The 23,605-nt window shown below is 33.9% G+C and overlaps 1 protein-coding gene and 2 long non-coding RNA genes across 3 annotated transcripts; 1 reads left to right on the top strand and 2 right to left on the bottom strand.

Moving 5' to 3' along the window:
• Positions 1-14,704: 14,704 nt before the first annotated feature.
• LOC132057449 (iron-sulfur assembly protein IscA-like 1, mitochondrial) lies at positions 14,705-23,507 on the top strand. Its single transcript, XM_059450059.1, has 3 exons — positions 14,705-14,870; positions 22,207-22,324; positions 23,190-23,507. The coding sequence occupies exons 1-3, from the start codon at positions 14,705-14,707 to the stop codon at positions 23,281-23,283; spliced, it is 378 nt and encodes a 125-aa protein (XP_059306042.1). The 3' UTR covers positions 23,284-23,507.
• Positions 15,725-17,775, bottom strand: LOC132057450 (uncharacterized). The gene is made up of 3 exons (XR_009415151.1): positions 17,646-17,775; positions 16,505-16,769; positions 15,725-16,255 (listed from the first exon to the last, which is right to left on the bottom strand). It is a non-coding gene; the product is annotated as an uncharacterized LOC132057450 (long non-coding RNA).
• On the bottom strand, positions 17,828-20,377 carry LOC132057451 (uncharacterized). Its single transcript, XR_009415152.1, has 3 exons — positions 20,227-20,377; positions 20,030-20,174; positions 17,828-17,966 (listed from the first exon to the last, which is right to left on the bottom strand). It is a non-coding gene; the product is annotated as an uncharacterized LOC132057451 (long non-coding RNA).
• Positions 23,508-23,605: the final 98 nt, after the last annotated feature.

A 23,605-nucleotide genomic window follows, 5' to 3' on the forward strand; every position in this document is an offset into this window, starting at 1 on the left:
GACACCGACATTGGTAAAGGTTTAAAATTAGCGCTAAAAGAGTGTGTCAATTGCTTTCAAGCTGGAATGGGGTCATTGGGAAGTGCATTGTTATATCCCGTAATTTGTACGTTGGGATAATCCGAGCTAATTACGATAAGTTGGGGACAAGATTATTCCGGGATACGAAGTAGAGACTTTTATTTGTTTTATAGGCATGAGTTGTGTATGATTTTATTGGCATGGAAATATTAAGGAAACATTTGGGGTCAAATTCTATTTTTGGAAAGTATTCTATTTTTGGAAAGTGTTTTATTATATGAAAAACAAAAAAAAAAGAAAAATAAGGGACCATGTGGCCGGCCACCTTGGTGTGGGCCATGGCCACATGGATGATCAATACATGGTATTAAAAAGATGACTTAGTCATCTTATTCACCATTTTACACTTCTAGAAAAATCAAGAGAACTTGGAGAAGAGAAAGAGAGAGGGTTTCGGCCATAGAGCAAGAAATTGAGGACCAAGAATTGATCAAGAAAAAAATTATTTCTTCAAGCAAACCTACTAATTGGAGGGTGCTTATTAACGTGGGAGTGTTGTTGGAAGCGATAGATTACTCGTTTTCATTATTCACCATCTTAGGCAAGTTGTAAAGTTGAAGAAGAAAGGTAAGGTTTAATCTTGTTTTTATGAGTTATAGATGGTTTATGTGTGTTGTAGTATGCTAAAATGGATGAAATTCATGAAAGAAGTCATGTTGAAGTTGAGCCGTGACATGGTGTTTGGCGAGTCGGTGCGTGTGTTGTGTTAAAAGTAATGAATTAATTCTAGTTAGCATGTTTTGATTGTTGTAGTGTGGAGAAAAGAATGAAAATCATCTATATGTGTGTGTATGGTGTGGGCCGAATGGAGTCCCCCTTGGGTGGTGGAGAATGAGCAAATGTTAGTTGGTATTTTAGTTGTCGTCGTTATAGATTCTATGATGAAAATGCAAGTTTAATGACTTAAATTGATGTTGTAATGGTTACGGGCTGATTTGGAAGTTAATGTGCTTTTAATGTAATTTTTGTATTTATGAGAATGACATTGTTAATGTGTGGATTTGTTGGTGTAATTCATGAATTTGAGAGAAAGAAATATGGTTGTAGTGCCCTCGGGTTGGGGGTAGTTTTCGGGTGAGATGGAACCTTGGTTGGGTTGTTTGAAATATTGTGTGAATTGTCTAAAGTGTTCTTGAATATTGTTTGAATGGTTTTGGATTAGTAATCGAATGTACGAACGTTGATATTGGTTTGAATGTAAGTAGTTGAAGTGAGTATAATGGAATGTTGATGAGTTGCGTAGAAAAGAGTTGTTAATGTTAGAATGCATTTTGAATTGACTATTAATGTTGTTAGTTTGGTTGTTGGTATTGTTGTTGATGAATTTGGCTTGAATTCTCTGTTGTATTTATGGAAATCTTTGCCCAAATTTCGTAGAATTTGGTGTTCGTTTGGAATTGAATGCAAACGCTTATAGCTAATGGTTGATATATTGGCGTTATGTAGATCTTGGAGTGCCCGAGACTTGAGGCTTGACTTAGCTTGAGAGCGGACGAGGTATGTGAAGCCTAACCTTTCCTTCTTTTGGCATGTCCTAGTGTTAATTAGGCTATGATACGAGCCTCGGGGTAATTCCATTCTCGAGATCCGAGCTTGCATATGTATCTTATTCGCTTCTAAAGACTTACTCTCCTAACGTAGCCTAACTAAGGCACTTATGTTTTCATTTGATTGAATTTCAAGAGTTTTGTAAAGAATTTTATTCCTAAAAGACGCCGAAACTACGAACGCTCGTAACTTTCGTAGGCGAGCTTGGATCGCCTCGAAACACTCGTTGAGGTTCCATAAGGTATAACATTCCCCAACCTCCATAGGCGGGCTCGGATGGGGTTGACACCCGTCCGTGGGCCCCGCGACTTTTCTATGTTTGTTCTTAATGACCTTCGGGAAAGACTTAGTACTACCTTCACCTTAACTCCCGAGTATGGATTTCTTACTTATTTAATGAGTTTATGATTATGATTTATATGCATATGGTTACTCACGACTCGCTCGTGCATATGGTTATTATATTCGTGCTCAAAAGCTCCTCGCTAGAGGGTCGGGTTCCGATTATATTGGTGTGATGTTGTGCTATGGCGTTATGGTGTGTTATGGGATATGTCGGCTACGGAGATATGAAACTTTTACGGTGTGATCTTGTGTTATGGCGCCAATGACGAATAAGAGCCTATGCATGATTTATATTCTCAAAATATTTTGACATTTTGCATATTGTACCTATTTTCTCTGTATTTATTGTTTTGATTATGATTACATTCGTATTTCTTGCTTTACATACTCGACAGCTCAAGTGCGTTTCAATGCACCATACGCTTTGGTGATCCACCCGTACAAGGTTCAGGTCCAAGCTATTTTGGTATATATATATCTTTTCCGTTGCATATGTATATATTCATTCGGGGGTACGGCGGGGCCCCGTCCCGTCATATGATTCACTTTGCATTTAGGAGGTCCGTTGTATGTGGGTTATGGTTGTTCTGTCTGATATGTTCGTACGTTTTATACTTAGGGTCCTACCCGTCGTGGCGGATAAGTGCATTTTGATATGTTATGTACATTATGGGCCCTCGCCGCTTTTATGATATATGTTTGCTCTTATGCGATAATGCGAGACTATGTGTGACCATTTGTATTTATGCGAGTTAGTATGCTAATTACGAGTGTCAGGTGCGTATGAGTGTCCAATTCGGACACTAGTCATGGCCTACGGGGTTGGGTCGTGACATGCATATACTGAAATTAAAGACGACAAGGAATACGAGACAACGGATTATGATCTTGCTGTGGTTGATGAGCAAGTGTATCGTTGTGATTATTTTTTAACTAAATACAAGGTTAAAGGACCAGTAGTTTCAATTGGGATGAAATATGTGACATACTTTAGTCATCCAGCATTAAATATTGTGAGGGATCTTGAATCTACTTCCCCTACACCATCAAATTTTTGAACTATTTAGATGTATGGTTATTAAAGTATTAAGTAATTTAATTTCTTTGCTTAAATTTTATCTTTTATTCTTCTTAGTTTTATCTTTAGTAGAAGATCATAATCCTACAAATATTGAGTTTTTTTTTTTTTAATTATAATCATTCGGTATTAGAAATTTATTGGCCCGATTAATCCGAATTCGCATGCTCTTCAAAGTATTGAGTTCTATGTTTAAATTATTTTTTTCTTAATTTTTTTCATTTTAGAAGTTTATCCTACATATTTATATATGATCATGTATTCGAAACTCATTGGCATCTTTGTAGAAATTTTTGAGTTGATAACATCTTAATGAAATCAATACTTTATTATACATCTTAATCATTCAGATCTAAGTGAATGTAAAATAAAAATAAAAACAATCACACTTATTGATATAAATTTGAGATGTCACCCGCATTTTCTTCTTCGTCTAAGGTATTTTCTTATTATTTCTTGTCCCAACAGCAATTCATCCGATAAATTTTTTTTTTTTCTCTTAGGAAAAGGTACGAATAAAATAGGCCAAACCAACTAATGCAATTCATCCGGGGGCGTCGCCTCATTACGCATCCAACCAACTTGGGTCAAAACTCCACGGTTTTACAATTAAAATGAGTTTTTTTTTTCTTTCTCATTTGATGAGGAAATCCAGGTACGGTTTTGCTCCGAATAAAAAGGAATTATTAGATCTTCCATGAAAGAAGTGGTCGACCACGTGGTGTTTGTCGATGGGTTTGGCCAATAAAATATTATTATATCTAAATCGAGAGTTTACGGGCTATGACCTGAAGCCTCCGTCTTAAAAATCAATGAAGAAAAGAGATCATTAATGATTATTTGACACATGATTAGTCGATTAAGCTACATGGCATTCTTTAACCAATAAGGGTTGTGGTGAAGTGATAACATATAAGTACTCGTATGCATTCTTAATTGAATATTTACATAATACATATAGAGTTGTTTTATTAGGAAGTGTTTGACTTTCCTAATATGAAACATTCTAGCATGAATCAGAATTTGATTAAATCCCCAAAATGAAAAATCTGAAAAAAGGAAAAACTACATAATGTAGAGAAAGTATAGAGGCATAATGAGGACTATATGGTTTGATGTGGTTTAAAACAAACTAGATTAAAAAAAACTACATAACACTCTTTTACTAAAGTACCTGGAGCTATTGTAAACATTAGATGTTACATTAGATCTATCAACAATTACTAAACAAAATATTTTAAGACATCTTCATTCCCTCGATTTATCACCAACTATGCCATGTAAATATTTTAGGATATCAAATTCATGCAGCTCCCTGGGTAATTAATCAAAAAACAAAATGATCAACAAAAATCAGCCAAAGGAAAATCTCTGATAATAAAAAGAAAATATAGATGCTTTCGGAAGTCGCATCAAATCTCAAAATAAATCAAATAACATTCTTGTGATAATGTTAATAGTGTCAAATTAAAAAGGCAATACTAACTTTCTTTATATTTCTTATTTTATTTCGAGAATTTAATAAGTACTAACTACTATTGTATGTGGCAACATAGAAATATTTGACCTGGGGTAAGAAAATGGTAAAGATAGTCAGGATTTTCATTGTAAAAGGAATTCATATCTATTATAAAAAGTAAATAACGTTGAAAGAATAATAAAGGATATTAAATTTTGACTATTAAACAGCAAAATCCCGTTAATGGCGTTAATCAAATGGCATATTCCATCTTATTTATTACCTTTTCTCTTTTATTAATAGTATCTCATAAAGAGGCAAATCGAGGACGATAAATCTTTTTCTACATATATTCGAAATAATTACCAAATAAGGTGTACGTACTAAAAAGTAAAATTGCTTAAAATGGACGAAAATTCATTTTTATAACAAATTCGAAGTACGATTTTCTTAACAAATTTGAGTTGTTGTTTCTTATCAAATTTATTTAGATTAGTAATTAATGTTAGTAAATAAAATAATAAATTAATTAGTAAATAAAATAATACGTATACTAAAAACATCTACATTTTTTTTTGCTATAAATCAGCTCATTGTTGACCTTTTAGTGCATTTTAATATTAAATAATATATGTTAAAGTTCATCAATTCAATACATTTATATTGCTGCATTCATTCTCACGTTTTTTGAGCCTTAATTGGCCTTTACTTTTTATTCTTCCACTATCTCATTACTCACCCATATTCATCCTCTTTAGTGTTGTAACTCATATAACCTCCAACTCATAATTCTTCCATTATCTACCTACTTTACTACCCCATTTATTTTTCTATTCAATTCAAGGATGATTTTCCTACCTATAAATAGTTATTCATCCTTAACTTGTGGGGGTAGAGAAAAATATATATTTTGGAGAGTTCTTAAAAAGTGAGGAAAATAAAAGAGAGTTTATTAGTTGAAGAAAGGTGTTCTTCTTTTTGGTGGAGCTTTGGACTCAACATCTTGTCCAGAGTTTGTTGAGTTGTACGACGTGATCGGATTCGAAAGATTACGATTTGTCTTTGGGGAATCTCCTTAAAGAAAGCGAGATATCCGCGCCTCAGCCGAAGATATTTTTATTTCTTCATTTTATTTTTTCAATTGTAATTGTAATTTCATTGTATTATCATCAACATTGACCTTCTCTTATAACCATGGCTTCACCAAGAAATTTTTTCCTTCTCGTCACATTTGTCTTTTCGTCTCTCATCCTTCTCTCTTCGCAAATCACTGTTTTAGAATCACAAAAAAATTCTTCGGATTTACTAGCTAAAGCATGCAAGGGAGATTACGAAGGCTGGAATACCAACTTATGTTTGAGAATTTTGAAGTCAAGCCCCAAAATTATGTCTTCAACAGATCGAGTGAGCTTTGCAGTGAGCATTATCGAAGCTAGAATCGAGAATGCAACAAATACACAAACATATATAAAACAAAGGCTCAATGACCCAAAAACTGTTGATCAAGGCCTGAAATCAGCATTACATGAGTGTGTTGATTGCTTTGAAGCTGGAATAAGCTCATTTGGAAGTGCAAAATTGGAGATTAATGGAACTGATGATAATAAGGATTATATTTTAGCAGATTATGATCTTTCTATGATTTATGGACAAGTTTATCGTTGTGATGATTTTTTTGTTGGGTTTTGATATTGGTGAATGAGAAATGATGGGATGAAAAGTGAAGGGAATGTAAAAGGTCTCTTTTGCTTTGAGGAACGTAAAAGGTCCCTTTTGCTTTGGTTAAAGCATTTGTCCCACATAGGAAAAAGAGGGGAAAAGAGAGGTGTATATATTACATTACACATTCTCTAGTTGCTAAAAGGGTTGAGGGGGCAAGGACCCCTCGCGCCCTCGTCACTCGCTCGGCTTCGGATTTGGATTTGTCAAAGATCGATTGATTGATTGCTATAAATTCCTGATTTGTTCCCGAATTCATAACGAATTTTCTTTTCTCAAAAACAAAATAAAACCTTTCTCTCCAAAACTCTCGTTGTTCCCGAATTCATAACGAATTTTCTGCGCTAAAAAACAAAATAAAACCTTTCTCTCCAAAACTCTCGTTCGCCGCTATCTGAATTTGGAGTACTACTATTCGGTAAGATAATCGTTCGTATTCCATCAACCTCGAGGATTAAGGACACACTTAACTAAGTAAGCTCGATTATTTGCTATTTTTATTTTTCCAACACTGTTTCTGTTCCTTTTCCAGTTTCTGTAGTTTACTGGTTTTAAGTATTTTATACTGTGTAATATGTTTTTACTAAGTGTTTTATAGATTGTGTTGAAACTTTATTTAAACTTATACAGATTATTTTGCGAACAATTTTAACTAAATATGAGGTTAAAGAACCAGTAATTTCTATTGGGATGAAAGATGTGACATACTTTAGTTATCCAAAGATTAAATATTGTGGAGGATCTTGAATCTACTTCCCCTCCACCACTAAAATTTTGAACTATTTAGATGTACGATTATCAAAATATTAAGTAATTTAATTTATTTGCTTAAAGTTTGTCTTGTTTTTCTTAGTTTTATTTATAGCAGAATAGCATAATCCTACATATATAGAGTTTTTTCAGTATATTTATTCGATATTCAAAATTTATTGACCCGACTAATTTGAATTCGCATGTACTTCAAAGTATTGAATTCTCTGTTTAAATTTTATTTTCTTCTTAATTTCATTTCATTTTTTTTCATAATCCAACATATATATTGAGATTCTTTTTTTGTCCGGTATGTTGAACCCACTGACATATTTATAGAAATTTTTGAGTGGATAGCATCTTAATGAAATAATACTTTGTTATACATCTTAATCATTCAGATCTATTTAGAGCTAAGTGAATGTAAAATAAAAACAAACACACTTATTGATGTAAATTTGAGATGTCACCCTCATTTTTCTTCTTATTGATGAAACTCATGTTTCATAAGGTTAGGACACCTTTTTGTTTGTCTCAAACAAATTAAAAAGGAAAGGAAACAAACTAAAAAGAAAAAAAATGGAAAACATAAAATAAAAGATCAATCCTGGTCTCTTAGACATTTTTTTCTTTGCCTTCTCTTGATTTCTTTCCTTTCTTTTGTACAATATTTCAATTATATTTTTCCTCCTGTTCCAATTGCAGCAACCCAAAAGCCTCAACTGTGTCAAAATTGTCTTAGTTATTCTTCGATAATATATTTTTTTTGTTTAACTGTTCAATACAACTTTAAATTTGAAATGTCTCACTTGTAATAATATTCATGGAGTAAATCAAAAAAGTACTAAAGAAACTTCATTTCTTATTTTATTTTGGCAATTAGATACTAATTACTATGTGATGAACATATAAATATTTGATCAATTGTTAGAGAATGGTAAGACAAGTAAGACTTTCACATACAGTACTGTATAAAAAATTAATAAAACTTATAGACAAAAAAAGGAAATTAATTTTAACTTCCATCTTATTTCTTACTTTTCCTCTTTTATTTCTATTTTTTTCCTTTCTTACAGCAAAGTATGTTAGGGCTCCACAACATCTCATCTCATAAATTGAAGGAACGAAATCGAGAAAAATAATTCTTTTTCTAAATATATCCAAAATAATTCCCAAACAAGATATACTAAAAATAAAATTTGCTTCAGAAAAGGATTAGATAATTCATTTTCTATACCAAATTTAACCTAACATTATCTTAACAAATTTTACGTGTTATAATGGATTACTTGTCATTTCGTTTAGATAACTAATTAATGCTATTAAATGAGACTATACATCTATTAAAATATCTAATTGTTTTGCTATAAATCAACTCATTGTTGATGGAAGCAGCTCCGCTCCAGTATAGCTACTATCCATTTGGTCCAGTGCACTTTTAATCTAATTACACGTGTACACTTCCAGATCCAGGGGTCATATTTGTTTACCTAAAACAGCCTCTAAACCATGGTTATAGCTCATTAGTAATTTTATCCTTCCCTTATTGGCATCATAGATATACGCAAATATTCCTATGATATAATCTCTCTATTTCTTTATTATATATGTCTGCAATCAGTTTTTTTTTTTGTTTTTTGTTTTTACCATTTTCACAGGTTTTTATTTTTGTTTATTGTTTTCATTATTCAAGCCCCCCAAAATGGTAAGCATCCATCCCCGAAATCAATGAAATAAAGCTCGTTCAAATTAAATAGTCAATTTTGTTTCTTTTTGAAGTAATCTAGTATGGCAATGGTCCGAGCTGTGTTCATTCAGTCCTTATTCATCTAAAAATTACTCATATAAAGTTAAAATTATTTTTTATGTATATATAACAAATGATAAGTTTCCTTGACTTCTTCATATGTCTATTTTTATTTTGTATATATTTTTGAATCTCCTTAGTGAAATCATAGCTCCGCCACTAAGTGTAGCAAAGGAAGAAACCTGTGACTAATTAACACTATCTTTGTCTCAATTTATGTGGCAAGACTTGTTGATTTCGAGTTCTCTAAATTTTTTCATATATATTTTAAATATTTTAAATTATCAATTATTGTGACTTATGTCTTTTACGTCGTTTCCAAATACGTAAATTTTATTTCAAAAAACTTAAAGATTCCATGACTGATTAAACTGTTTGTTGACACAAATTAAATAAACCATACACTTTGCTTTTATCAAAATCTAGTTTAACTAAAAAAAAACTAATACTAACATATCAACTCGCATCAAAATACCGGCGAGAACTTGTTGAAAAAAATATATATAGTTATCTCACAAAGAAGATTTTCGCCTCCATATATGGTGTTACTCCTAATAAGGAGAGGATAATAGGGAGAACTAATGTGGTTTAACCATGGTTTAGATGTTGTTTTAGGTAAACTAATATCGACTCTTAGATCCCAAGTGCACACACGTGAATCGATTACTAGTGCAATGGACCAAATGGACATGTAAGGGGAGCCGCCTCCCATTGTTGATCGTCTCTCACAACCATGGTGTCTTCAACTAATTTGTTCCTTCTCCTCACATTTGTTTTTTCGTCCTTCATCCTTCTCTCATCACAAACCATTGTTCCACAACCACAAAAAGTCTCTTCGAATTTACTCGCTAAAGCATGCAAAGGTTGGGCTCCCAACTTATGTTTAAAGATCATGAAGTCGAGTTCCAGAATCATGTCTTCAACGGATCAACTGAGTTTGGCATTTAATATTATCGACACGGGAATCGATAACGCAATAAATACACAAAAATACATAAAGCAAAAGCTCAATGACACAAAAATTGTTGATAAAGGCTTAAAATCAGCACTAAATAAGTGTGTTGATTGCTTTCAAGATGGAATTTGATCCTTTGTACAAGCAAAAATGCAGATTAATAGAACTGAAGAGGATAGGGATTATATGGAAGCAGATGCTGATCTTCTATTTGTTCCTGAGCATGTGGGACGTTGTGGATTATTATTGGCTGATTACAAATTTAAGGATCCAGTAATATCATATGGGATGGATATTGTGCTATATTTTAATAATCCAGCAAGAAATATTGTGATGCTAATTGAATTTCCTTCCCCTCCACTAATACTATTTTGACCTATTTAGACGTATGGTTATCAAAGTAATAAGTAACTTGTTTAAATTATGTTTTTCTATTTGAGGGTCAATGTTTTTGCTGTTACAAAATCCCGTGCTACGGGATGAATCTAATCACCAACCGATTTAGCTCCCAAAATCCCTATCTTCTTTACTAAAATACTAGTTTGGATTAACGGGGAATTACGTCGCTTAAATGCAACATAACGTCTAAAGGCTCTCTTTTTATCGATTAGCTAAATACATGACAAGTGCATCATAAGCCAAGATCATAAAAAGCATAGTAAAAGGATTACAATCCTACATATATTAAGATTCTTTTGGTATAACCATTTGGGGTCAATGTTTTTGCTGTTACTGAATCTCGTGGTACGGGATGAATCTTCTCACTAGCCGATTTAGCTTTCAGAATGCCTCTCTTCTTTATTACAACAATTTTTAAGGTAAATGGGGAATTATGTCTCAAATATGATGATGACTAAGGGATTTCTTTTTACCAGTTAGATAAATACATGGCAAATGAATCATAAGCCGACATCATAAAGAGCATAATAAATATCATAGTCCTACATGTATTGAGTTTGTTCTCATTTTTCTCTTTGTTTATTTGGCCTTTTTTTGTTATCACTGTTATTTAGGTTTAAGCTAGTCTTAATTTTTAATTTGAAGATGTTGTGAATTTTCCATGGAATATTTAGCTTCCTTTTGTCTAAAATTTTAGGCTGATTGGTGATATATTGTTACGCTTCTGTTTTGCGCGTTCTCTTTTAATCTTTTTATGGTTCAATCTTAAATTTCATCTATTTCAACTCTTTCAAGGTAAGTAACACTGAATTTTGAGTTTGTTATTTTAGATACTATATCTGAACTTGCATTTGACAAAGTTTGTGATTTAGAAATTAATCTGTTGAGACTGAACCACTGGGAAACGTCGTACATGAATATGCTTGTTAAAGGGTCTAGCTAGAAGAATTACTGAACACATTCTCTGGTTACCATTTGAACCATGCATTACTTAAAGCAACAGTGGTTGGCGTACTCTGTCTGTTTGCTTGTGTTGATATTGAGAGGGGAATAATATGGACGAGAAGCGTTTTCTGTATAATTGTATTAAAAAGAGATAATGGTCATAAACACATATGAAGTATCACTTTTTTGTGAGTTTTCTACCTGAACTATTGGGTGTTGACGTTTCTTACATGAATTATCACCAACTATTTATCAAAACACACTTGAACTATCAAGTGCTTACATTTCTACATGAACTGTCAGGTGTTAGACATTTCTTACTTGAACTATCACCAACTATTTATCAAAACACACTTGAACTATCAAGTGTTTGCATTTCTACTGAACTATCACAAACTATTTATCAAAATACACCCTGACTAAGCTTGTCAATTGGGCCGGGTAGGCCCGGGCCCGGCCCATCTAACCCGGCCCATAGCCGAACCGACCTCGAACCTGGTAAGAGGGTGGTGGGCTGGGGCTAGTGGAAAAAATTAAGGAGCTGGGCCGGACATGCCATGTAGCCCGGCCCACCAACGAGCCCGGTTACATCGGCCCACAGGCAACGCCCCGGCCCCGCTCACTTCGAATTAATTAATTTAAAAAAAAAAAACAGTTTTTGAAAAGTGATTACATATATATATGACAGCGTTAATTAATGCATATCAAATATTTACTTTCATGACATATTCTATTATACAAGAATCAATCCTATATTAGATCCATGCTTTCCATTTTCTTGCCTATTTTTAGGGATAGTTCTAAAATTTTGGAAGTTAATTAAATAAGCCACTCAAATTAGTTATTTTATAGGGAGATGATGCCAACTTTAACAGCTAAACTCCCTTTATTCTCTTAATTACTATGCAACTAAAACTTAATAGTATTCAATTAATCATTATATATACCTGACAATTTTTTAGAGGTATTCTATTTACTAATGTATTACAATATACATGGTATAATTTAATTATATTATATTTTATTGAGGTATAATATTATATATACATAGTATAATTCATTTTTAGAGGCACACTGATGTACTTTATACATAGTATAATTTAACATAGATTATAATGGTATAATGTTATATATACCTGGTATAATATTATTTTTTAGAAATACTATGTATATTGATTTAACCTTTTGTGACCTTTTGATTGGAACATATTTTTCAGTTGAAAAAATACCATGTATATTTGTGATTAAGATATTATCAAAAACTCCAAAAACGACTTGTACATATTGTTGGGATATTTATGACTTTGTATATTTGTGTATATCTTGTATATGTTGATTGTATATTCGTGTATATTTTGTATATGTTGTTGGAATGAAGATTCCCAACGGCTATTTAAGCAAGAATAGCCGCTGGGCAAATGGCCAAACCCCAAAAATGACTTTTTCTTTTTTTAATTTGTTTTTTAAATTTATTTAAATATAAGTGTCAAATATTATAAAAAGTTGAGAGGGTGATGCAAGATTACATCGATAATTTAAAATAGATTTCAAACTTAAATTGATAACACTGCAAATTCCAAGCATACAAACTTGAATGACTTACATTGCAAAATCAAATCAAAACAATCAAACTAACATTGCAAAATGAAAACAAACTTGAAAGTTGAGTCTTGAAACTTGAACCTTGAAAGCTCAAAATTCAAATTCTAACGAAGAGTTGCATATGCATTTGGGTGTTTCTGACCCAAGTGCCGGACCAAAGTATCTACCGGTCCATATCCCGATCCGGACCTATGATTCATAGTTCATAGACAAATTCTACATCGAATCGTATCTTCTTCTAATTTATCATAATACCTCTACACTGATGCACTCCTTGAGCTAGAGGAGGAGGATTGTCATTATCTATTAAATTTAAATTTTGAAAATTGAACTTGGAAGTTGGAAGAGAGAGAGAGATTTAGATGAGTAGGAAATGTAGGGATAGAGGAGAGTAGGGAATTGTGAGATAATATGGAGAAGAATGACTGGTATTTATTAATTGAAAATAGGGCCAAAAAATAATTTAAGGAACTTGATGGTTAAAATAAAGTTGGCAACAACTAGATTTTAAAGTATCAAACTTAATAAATTTTAGTATTAGAATTTATTTTAAAATAATTAAAACTCGGAACCGGCCTCATGTGACCCGAATTTAAATGGCCCGGCCCGGCCCAATTGATAGGTCTAACCCCGACTAGTATCTGATACTGTTGGAAACTTACAAAAAAGTGATAACTTCAGGTGTGTTTTTGACATCTTTTTTTTTTTTTTTTTTTTTTTTTTTTCTTTCGATTATTTCCTTTAATTATCCACATGGAGTGCGCTATTTGACATCATTTTTAAACATAAAAAAAGTGTACACCACACACCATCACATTTAAAGGTACATATTTGTAATTTTTGCTATTTTTTTTTTATTTCTAGAGTTTGGTGCAGTTTTTTAAAATAGTTATTCGTGTTGTATATTTTAAAATTTGATCGGACTTTCTTGTTGTTTCTAGTTAAATCGCTTTTGTTCCACTGTCAGCATTCGGTAAATATTTAACGAGACTAACAATATTAACTTTGGCAAACTTAAAGGAACAAAACTGTTAAGTATGGACTATTTTGTAGGTAGGTAAGCTCAAAGATAATGGACCATTTTTGTCCTTTTCTCAACACAATAACCCGAAAAATATCCCAAAATTATAATCCGAGGACTATAATCTAGTCTGCAAACCAAATGAGCCCCAACTTATACATTTTGGAAGGGTCGGTTATAGTTTTGCTTAATTCACAACAAAACACCCCAGAAATTTCAGAAAACTATACTTACAGCACCCCAAACATTCAAAACAAGCAACTTGTACACACACAAAAAAACCGATGGTTTATAATGGAATTCCTATGTCGATGATTACGATACTTAAATATAAGAGGGGGTTATAGTTTTGTTTAATTCATAATATACCCCAGAAATTTCAAAAAATATATTTACAGCCCCATAAATTAAAAAAAATGCAACTTCTATCGACACAAAAAAGGGAAAATAATCAAATTTTCCCCTCTAGTGTATGAAAAGGGTCAATTCTTAATTTATAGCCTGGCACAATTTTTGAAATGTACTTCTATATCTCTTGTTAGTGTTTAATATAGTTCTTTGTATTGCATATTTCAAGATTTGATAGAACTTTCCTGGTGTTTCTAGTTACACCTTTTTTTATTTTTTTTTATTTTTTTTATTGTTTCTGTCAAATTCAACAGATAAAATTTGATAAATATTTAATAGAGACTAAAAGTATTAACTTTTGACAAACTTAAAAGAACCAAAATCGGACTATTGTGATTTGTGAAGCTATTCTGAAACATAAGGGACCATTTTGTCACTTTCTCAACACAAAAAATCGCAAAAGCAAAAAAGTAAAATTAACAACGAAAAACAGGACACATATTGGAAAATTGATGCGATTACGCTACTTTCGGTTATAGTTTTGTTTAATTCATTACACACCCCATAAAGGTCAGAAAACTCTATTTACAGCCCCTAAAGTTAAAAAAAGCAACACAAAAGCATAAAAGAAGAGAAAAACCATCGATATGGCGTCTCCGATCGGAAATGCAGTACGGCGACAGGCAATAACTATTACGGACGCTGCTGCGGTTAGAATAAGGAATCTACTTCATCAACGGCAACGTTCATTTCTTAAACTCGGTGTTAAAGCTCGTGGTTGTAACGGCTTATCCTATACCCTCAATTACGCCGGTAAAATAATAATAATAATATCATATTAATTTTGTGTTTAAATTAAATGTTTATCATTTGTGTTACAATAATTCACGTGGACGAATTTTCCTATGTCTAAATTAGGGGTAGTTTAGTACTTCCTCCGTTCCACTTTTGATTTTTTGCGCTGTTTAAGAAATAATAAATGAAGTGTATATTTTACCATGATGCCCATGTTATAATTTTATTGGATTTGAAAAATGATTTGGAATGAGTAATTAATGCTAAAATGGGAAAAATAAATTACTTTTCTCTTGATATGGGAAAGTAGACAAGTAAAAGTGAAAATCTATTTTTGTAATAGTGGACAAGTAAAAGTGAACAGAGGGAGTAGCTTGTTAGAGTTATGCAGGTATTAGCGATACAAGCGTTAGGTACGAGAGAATCTATGTATGGTTTTATGCAGGGATTAGTTGTACATAATTTAGTTGGGGAAAATTAGGCTTTATGTCGACGGGGAGAAAATATTTACATGCTTTAGCCCATATTTTTGAGTTTGTTACCCGGTTTAGGCTTTTATACAAGGTTGATACATTATGCATAATACAACAAACAACAACATACCCAGTTTGATCCCACAAGTGGGGTATGGGGAGGATAGGATGTACACAGACCTTATCTCTGCCTTTGCGGGGCAGAGGGGTTGTTTAAGATCCTCGGTTCAAAGAAAGGAAAAGTGAAGGAAAGAAGAGAAAGGATGATAAATTATGCATAATGTTGTATAATATTGTATAAACTGAAATTATGGCTATGTGACGTAATATTTTAGGTTGGGCCGTATATTTTTGAAAATTTCCTCAATTTATCTTACACTCTCAATTACGCCGGTAAATATCAAGTTATCCTATATATTGTCGTTTGGTAGTTGGTTAGAGTTATTGCACGTATTAGTAATACAGGGATTATTTATAAGGGAATTTATATATTATTATGTTATGCAGGATTTAGTTATTCCACCTTCTATCCTACATAAAAGTAATACATAGATTCCCTCATGTAAACACACGAAGAAGCAAAGGGGATTCAATATCTACTATATACATAAAAATAATTTTAACTTACGCCGAAAGGGGTTCGGATGAACCCCCTTGCTCCCACCTGGCTCCGGCCCTGCCTACTGCTAGGCAAATATATTATCAAAGCATGTTAAAAGACAAGTAATGGCAATTTGACCTTTTTTTAATAACGTGGTGTTCGGGTACTTGCTACCTTCCGTCAGCACAAGTGAACTAGATCGTCCTTGGTTTTCACCAACTTCATTGGCTTATATGCCACACCTTTGGATGTAGTGATTTGGTCATTTATTTATCCGTTGAAAAATTATAACAGGAAACTTATCAAAGAAAAATGGTGTAATCTCAACCCTCAGGGGTTGGCCTGGTGGCAATTGACTTGAGCCTTGGGGTGCTGCCTTTCAAGGTCTCAAGTTCGAAACCCGCTGGGTGCAAACAATTTACGAGGGCCATGACCTTTTTTTAACCCCGAATTACCCGTGGTGCACTTGCGGGAAACTCCTTGCCGAGGGCCTGTGCACCCCCGGGATTAGTCGGGGCTCAAAGAGACTCGGACACTCGGTGCTTAATCAAAAAAAAAAAATGGTGTAATCTCTGCACTTTGCATAAAAGATTCAGCTGATGTTATAATTCAACTCATATGAAAAGTAACAGTAAATAGTGTTTAGACTGGACTGAATATGATTAAGGATGTAACCCTGGCAGACAGTACTGCATAATTGTAAAACACCTTTGGCTTAAGAAGAAACTTGTATCACAATGCTCTTCCATCTATTGAAACTCCGGTTTCAAAGACGTCACGCATGGCATCAAAAAGCCTTGGCTGAATGCCGTAGTAACGAAATAGGCGTGCCCCTGGTTGTTCCTGCAAAACAATTTGGCATATAACATGGGTGAGTTGAAATGGACTGAAACACTTAAATCTTTCAATCTTTATTGTTAAAGAGGTAAATAGTTGACAGCAGACATGAAGCTCGTGGTCTCCCTTGAGTTTTGGAAAATTTGTGTGTCATCAGTAGCTCCTTTACTATAATATCCTTTTTTTTTTGACAATGGTAACTTGTATATTGAGTAAAGGCACTAGGTTAGTGCCAGAACCATAGATACAGAAAAATAGGATAGCAGATCCAACTATGAAATCCTAACAGTTACAAAGCACCTATCAGATCTATTAAGGATACTGCCTCCTTCAAGTAGGATATATATTCCTTGATTAATATTTTTCAAAAATAAAAAATAAAATTGCACTTCATTCCTGATAAATGATATCCTCGATATGGTTCTTCTTAGAGGCTGTTTGGATTGGCTTTTTAGGTGCTTTTAAGCCAAAATAGCTTTTAAGCAATTTTGTAGTGATTGGGTAAGATAAAAAAGTGCTTTTAAGCACTTGTTTTTGACGCCAAAATAACAAAATAAGCCAAAAGTCATAAGTTAGGAATTCTAACTTATGACTTTTGGCTTATAAGTCATAAGCCCATCCAAACAGGCTCTTAGTTAGGTAGATCCTTCTATATCTTATTAGTTTTTTTTTTTTTTGATGACATGGGAACCAGCAGCCGCTACCCTTTGGGTGCGCAGGGTAAACCCAGCTCCTGTGCAATAGCTCACAAATCACACAGGAGAGGTAACCCGCACTAGGCATGCCCGGTGCGACGAGCTCGACCCAAAAGGCAAATCCCCAAATCTTATTAGTTATGTTGAGCCTTCTATATCAAAGTATGAAGCAGAAAACAACGCTTACCATGGCATATGATAGCCACACCCCTTCATGGGCAAACACTACTCTATTAGTCCTTCTATTCCATTGGACTCCTCGTCTGGCCAACAAAATTGAGAATAACCTGTATTTCATCTTGAGATATTTACATCTTGCCTTCAGACGAACAACCGAAAAGTGTAGATGCTCTCTGTGCATCTGGTCAGCTACGAACTTCCAGCTTTCCTCTCTGAATGTAGATCCCCATACATAATCTTTACGGATCACCTCGGCCAACAGTTTGAGTAATTCATACTGTTGATCTTGATTCATTAGTTCATAAACTATTGGGTCTTGTAGCGCCACCTGTAGTAAAGTAGGGGAAAGGTGTACTCATTATGTAGCATTTCCACATCGGTATAGTAAAATAGATTTTGAAACTTTCGGGTGCGACTCTGTCTGGTAGATAATATGGTTACTCTCTCTAATATAAAAGCTAAGAAGCATCTTGATGCTAACAATCAATTAGAAAATTGGAACACCTTGATCTGCTTAAATAGTATTGGCAGAGCAAAGTTAAGCTTCTAATATGCTTCTTGCTACAGCGCTTTGTTCTTTTTGGGCTTAATGCAACTTGAATTTGGAGGCATAAGCTTCATTTGGTTCTATTAGTGTAAGTCATCAACTAATGAGCTACATGATGAAGAAACAGAAAAAAGAGATATGCTAAAATTGTTCTTTCCTCAGTTATTACAAGACTAATGACTTGATTCATGCGTAACTTCACTCAAGGTTCAAGTTTCTGATAATCATCAAATGGGGTGTATTGCCATCTGTTTTTTTTTTTTTTTTTAAGTGTAGAGGAATAAAGAAATTGGCATTAATGGGCTATTCTAGTGGTATGATGTAAGCAACTTTAATGTTACTTGAATGACATTTTATCAGGTAATAGCGCTGCCACTTCCTTCTCAAAGAAAAGCACTAAGGCACTTAAAAACAAACGCGAAGAAAAAAGGGAACGAAAGGGAACTTGTGTAACATTTCTGAATTAAAGTTTACTTCTTCATGGAGTCCACTTAAACTGTTCTGTGGATTTCCCAGAAGTGAAACACTTAAACATGGAGGATTTAGAGACAGGAATTTGTGTACTACTATAGCTTAAGGTATTGATGCTCGAGGTAAGAATTTAACGATTTACCATTGATGGTTATTTTTGCCACCCCATGTGGTCTATGTTCTTTGTTTTTTTTTCCCAAACCAAGAATTATCTAAAACTAGTAGGAAAATATGGAATGATGTAAATTTTGCTATAGTTATAATCTAAAGGTAACATTCAATTACTCTCGTCAATGGGTGACAATACACTTACCCCCATTTTAAAAAGTACAGGAGGAAAAAAGGGAACAAGGACAGCATAAAGGAAGTTGGTGCAAACAGAATATGAGTATCAGATACAATTTTTCAAGTATGAGTATCACATTCATCAATGGCTAGATATTTTTGAAGCATTAAGTTATTGCTCATTTGAAGAGAGGTTTAGAATGTTGCCCTCCTTAAAAGGCTCTGGCACTTGGGGAAGTAAATAATATTGGGTGGATAATGTGGTATCTTAAATAATTTATATCACAGAAAGCAAATCAGATAACTTGGAGCAAAAGTTCCTTTCGGCCAACCTGTAAAGGGGAAAAACACAAAACCGGGGGAAATGTAGAAGTGTATGCACCAAAAAGTAGAGAACCACTTACTGGGATTGGATTCCTCCAAACTGAAATAGCAGGAATGTGCAGAATATTAAAACCCTATGACACACATACCAAATGAGTGTAAGATAGATTGAGCAAGAAATTTAATCAAGATCCTGTATTCAGTAGTTAAAGGAGGAGATCTTGCCAATTGTATTGGATCTATATTGTGGAATTTCATATAGGAAGCCGAGATAGGGTTGTTCTCGGCCTTGGCATGGATGTACATATTGATGGAAAGTATGATTTAAGGTTATCACGAAAACACGTCGAGATGAAGGACATATCAATCATTAAGGACTGAAGTTACATTTGGAAAAATATGGTAAAAAAGTGAATTAATAGAAGGAGAGATCCTGTTCCTCATCTAACAAAAATTGTAGAAATGAAATTGTAAAATGGGCATTAATCAGGGGAAATAAGATGGTGATTAAAAATGAAAGCGAAGCATCCTTAGCAAAAGGACATCAATATTAATTACATTCTAAAAAAACCCTTTTAGAGGATCTTAATTGGGGTGGAGTCCATTCCCAAGCCTATCAGTCTTTGATTCTAAAAGTGTTCAAAAGAGGATGAAATCGTGATGAACACTCAGAGACATAGATAAGGGGAAGCTTTACTCGCCCTTCTGCCCCAGTTTCATCTGGATCGTGAGAATGTTGAGAAGAGAAAACTCAGATGGCTCACCTTGTTCAGTCGAGAGGTCCTTTCTTGTTGTCTGGGCAGATGATAGGAGTGCGGTTGCAGCCTGTAAACTCAGGGGTGCAATTGTTTATTCGACCTTGTTTTTATCGCTCATCTATAAACTTCTTGGTGCAATTGTTCATTTGACCTCGTTTTTATCGCTCACCTATAAAACTCCTGGGTTCAATTGTTCATTCGACCTCGTTTTTATCGCTCACCTATAAACTCCTTGGTGCAATTGTTCATTGGACCTCGTTTTTATCGCTCAGACGCTCACAACCATTATATTTTGTGAGCTTGGTACATCTTAAAGTAGCATCGTAATTAATGCATGGTGAGATGACAAAATCCACGAAAGATTACTCCATGGGCTCTAGAAGCAATTCATGGGGCCCTACAGGAAATTTGAATTTCATGAAAATCAAATGCGCTAAAAGTAGAATTGTTTTTTCCTTTTTTTTCCTGTGGGATAGGAGAGTATTGGCATTTTCCTTTGTTTCGGATAGTGCATTGGTGTTCTTCAGGTTTTATCGATTTGCAAATTCTTTCTCATGTTACTAAATTTTGGTAAGTTTATGCACAATTTTCTTTTAAAAAGTCATCTATATTTATATTTATTTTTCTCCTCAAGTGATACTTGCTTTGCTTGATAAATGTTTTTTCCAGGACATTTATGATCAAGCTTTTGATGCATTTGGACCAATAAATGATTAACTTCTTTTTATGTAATTCCTAATCACGGCATAATTGATTTTCCTGAAAAAATTATAGAGCAATAAATACAATATTGGAGAGCAGTACAATGTCATTATACGACAACTTAAATGTTAGAACACATAAGGCTGTTCTTTGTTTTGGCTTTGATTTCCTTGGAGATAAAATTGCTCCTCCATCTGCTGCATCCACCCCCGAAATAGGCCCTATATGATAAAACCAACTTGTGTTTTTGGAAAATCGCAAGCCTATCCAATGACTAATAATCATAGCTATTAATCAGAGCCGGAACCACGGTTTGGAGGTTCCGGGTGCGACACTACTTGTTGCTATTTACCTGGTCCAAATAGGATATACATTTAAGCGGCTTGTTCCATTTTTGACTTTAGCTTGGGCATTTACATTTTGGTTCATATAGAGAAACCGATCTAGGAAACAAAGTTAAACAATTATAACAACCTAAAGTAGAATATGAACTTTCCATAGTATTATTTGTTTGAAGGTGAAAAGAAAAAGGTAATATTATGAAAAGTTCACATTCTACTTTAGGTTGTCATAATTATTTAACTTTTCATAATATTACTAATACAAAAATACATTACTCACTAACAATTGTCCTCCACGAGCTTCCATATTTTGAAAACAAACATCATAGTGGATTATTTGCTATATTAGAACATATAAGAGGACTTTCATGACTTCTTTTAGTGGGGATCATTTTCATCTATGTCAAGAATGACAATAACTTAATTTCGTTTTGAACTTTTTCACTGGGTAAGACATATGTATATTTTTGTTTTCGAATTGGATGGACGCATATGTATAAAGTCATACTTAAATCATGTTCAATTATATAGTATTTTCCTCCACTTTAGAGTGACTTTGAAACTTTTTTTTTGCTCAGTTCACGACTATAATCACCTACAAGTTTTAAAGCAAATCATGCAAATACCCTATCTCCTCCCGCACCAACCAAATTTGGTCGATGGGAGAGGAGTGAATTGTTGCCCCACTATTATATGGATTAAATGTCCTGGAACTAGTACTTGCATTTGAAATTTTCCAAGTTTTAAACAATTTGTTTTCTTATTTTGTTTTTATGGCTGAGAATCTATCTGGAGTCAATCCTTAAGATCAATCGTAGCTTTTGAAACTCGGGGTAATGGGCCTGCCGCTCTATCCTTCTCAACTTAAATACCAGACTTAGTTCGCTTGGCGCATGGCTCAACCCCGTGACTTAAGTCACAAGCCTCTCAACCTTTGCCAATTGAGCTAAGCCGTGGAGGCGACAATTTGGTGTTTTCTAATGAACTCTCTCCTTTGAATTTATTTAATGTCGTTGTGCTCACAAAATAATCCATCAGCAGGACTAATTAGCCTAATGATGTTAAACAGAATCAAACTGATCATTAAATGGATTTCTTTTGTGGTTTTGTTTCTAATCACAACCCTTTTGAACATTGTAGACGAGAAAGCTAAATTTGATGAGTTGATTGAAGAGAAGGGAGTAAAAATTCTTATTGATCCTAAGGCATTGATGCACGTGATTGGCACCAAAATGGATTTTGTAGATGATAAATTGAGGTAAGGGATTTACTTTTCCGTTTCTGTATTGCTGCTCACTTTATTAGGCTGACACTGAAACACTATAGGGTATTAAGCCTTTTAATTTTTTGCTCAAGTGATTAATTTTGCTTTTGCATGAAAAGGATTGGAGATACCTAGTTGAAGCAATCTTCCACATTCTGAACTCTCTGTAGCTTTCTCACTTGCTGCGTTATCCGACTCCCACATGTTGCCATTAATTTTTCTTTGGGTGTTCAGCGGTTAAGTTTTGTGGTCTTCTGCTTTAGTTTGTACTAATGCCATGTAACATACCTTATTAGCTGTTCTAGTGTCAATTAGGGTCTAATTATCGTTTGTTTATGTGCAAATTATTCTGGGAAAATTTTGCTATTATATGTTTAGTTTTGAGAAATATGAAGTTGTCAACTCCATGAGCCGAGGGCCTTTCGGAAACAGCCTCTCTATCTCCACGAGGTAGGGGTAAGGTTTACGTACACTCTACCCTCCCCAGGCCCCACCCGTGGGAATACACTAGGTATATTGTTGTTATTGAAGTTGTCAACTTCATTGGATGAGGGAGACAATAGTTTCGTATCTTCTTGTTTATCTTCTCACTTTTTGGATTTCAGTTCATGTTAGTTTTTTGTTTAAGCATACTAGGCATCATAAAGGAGGTTTATTCCAATGAGATTAACTATTATTATCTGTATTAGTTTCTGGCGGTGAAAATTTAAGGGGGCGAGGGTCCAAACCTCAGATGCAGCAGTCCTATGAACGGCTGCTGCCCTGAGACAATCCTTTAACGATGTTTTGACTTGTCCAAACCCGTCCTCGATTTAATGTCCACAGCAGTTAGTGACGTCTTTTGACATCTTATGTGCAGGTCTGAGTTCATATTTATTAATCCCAACTCCAAAGGGCAATGCGGTTGTGGTGAGTCTTTCATGACAACAGCCAGTAAAGGAGCTGGAAAGTGAGATGATTTTCGCGCTGAGACATGATGTTTATAATGTACTTTTCACTAGGATAGATAAATGATGAAATAAAGATTTACTCCTGGAATTATCTGCCATATCTTACACATATATCTTCCTAATGTGTTCATTGGATGTAAGAATTGCCAGTCATGCTGGTTGTATAAATCTACTGATACTAATCGCACAGATATCCAAAGATTTTGTGGCGAATGTTATTTACTGGAGGTCTGGGGTTGCAGAACTACCAAACAGTAAAATTAACTTCATATCTAAGGGTAAATCATGGGAGGCTAGAGTTCAAATTTCGGCGAAGACAAAAAAA

The sequence above is a fragment of the Lycium ferocissimum genome, chromosome 5 (genome assembly GCF_029784015.1).
Source record: "Lycium ferocissimum isolate CSIRO_LF1 chromosome 5, AGI_CSIRO_Lferr_CH_V1, whole genome shotgun sequence".
In the NCBI taxonomy this organism is placed as follows: Eukaryota; Viridiplantae; Streptophyta; class Magnoliopsida; order Solanales; family Solanaceae; genus Lycium; species Lycium ferocissimum.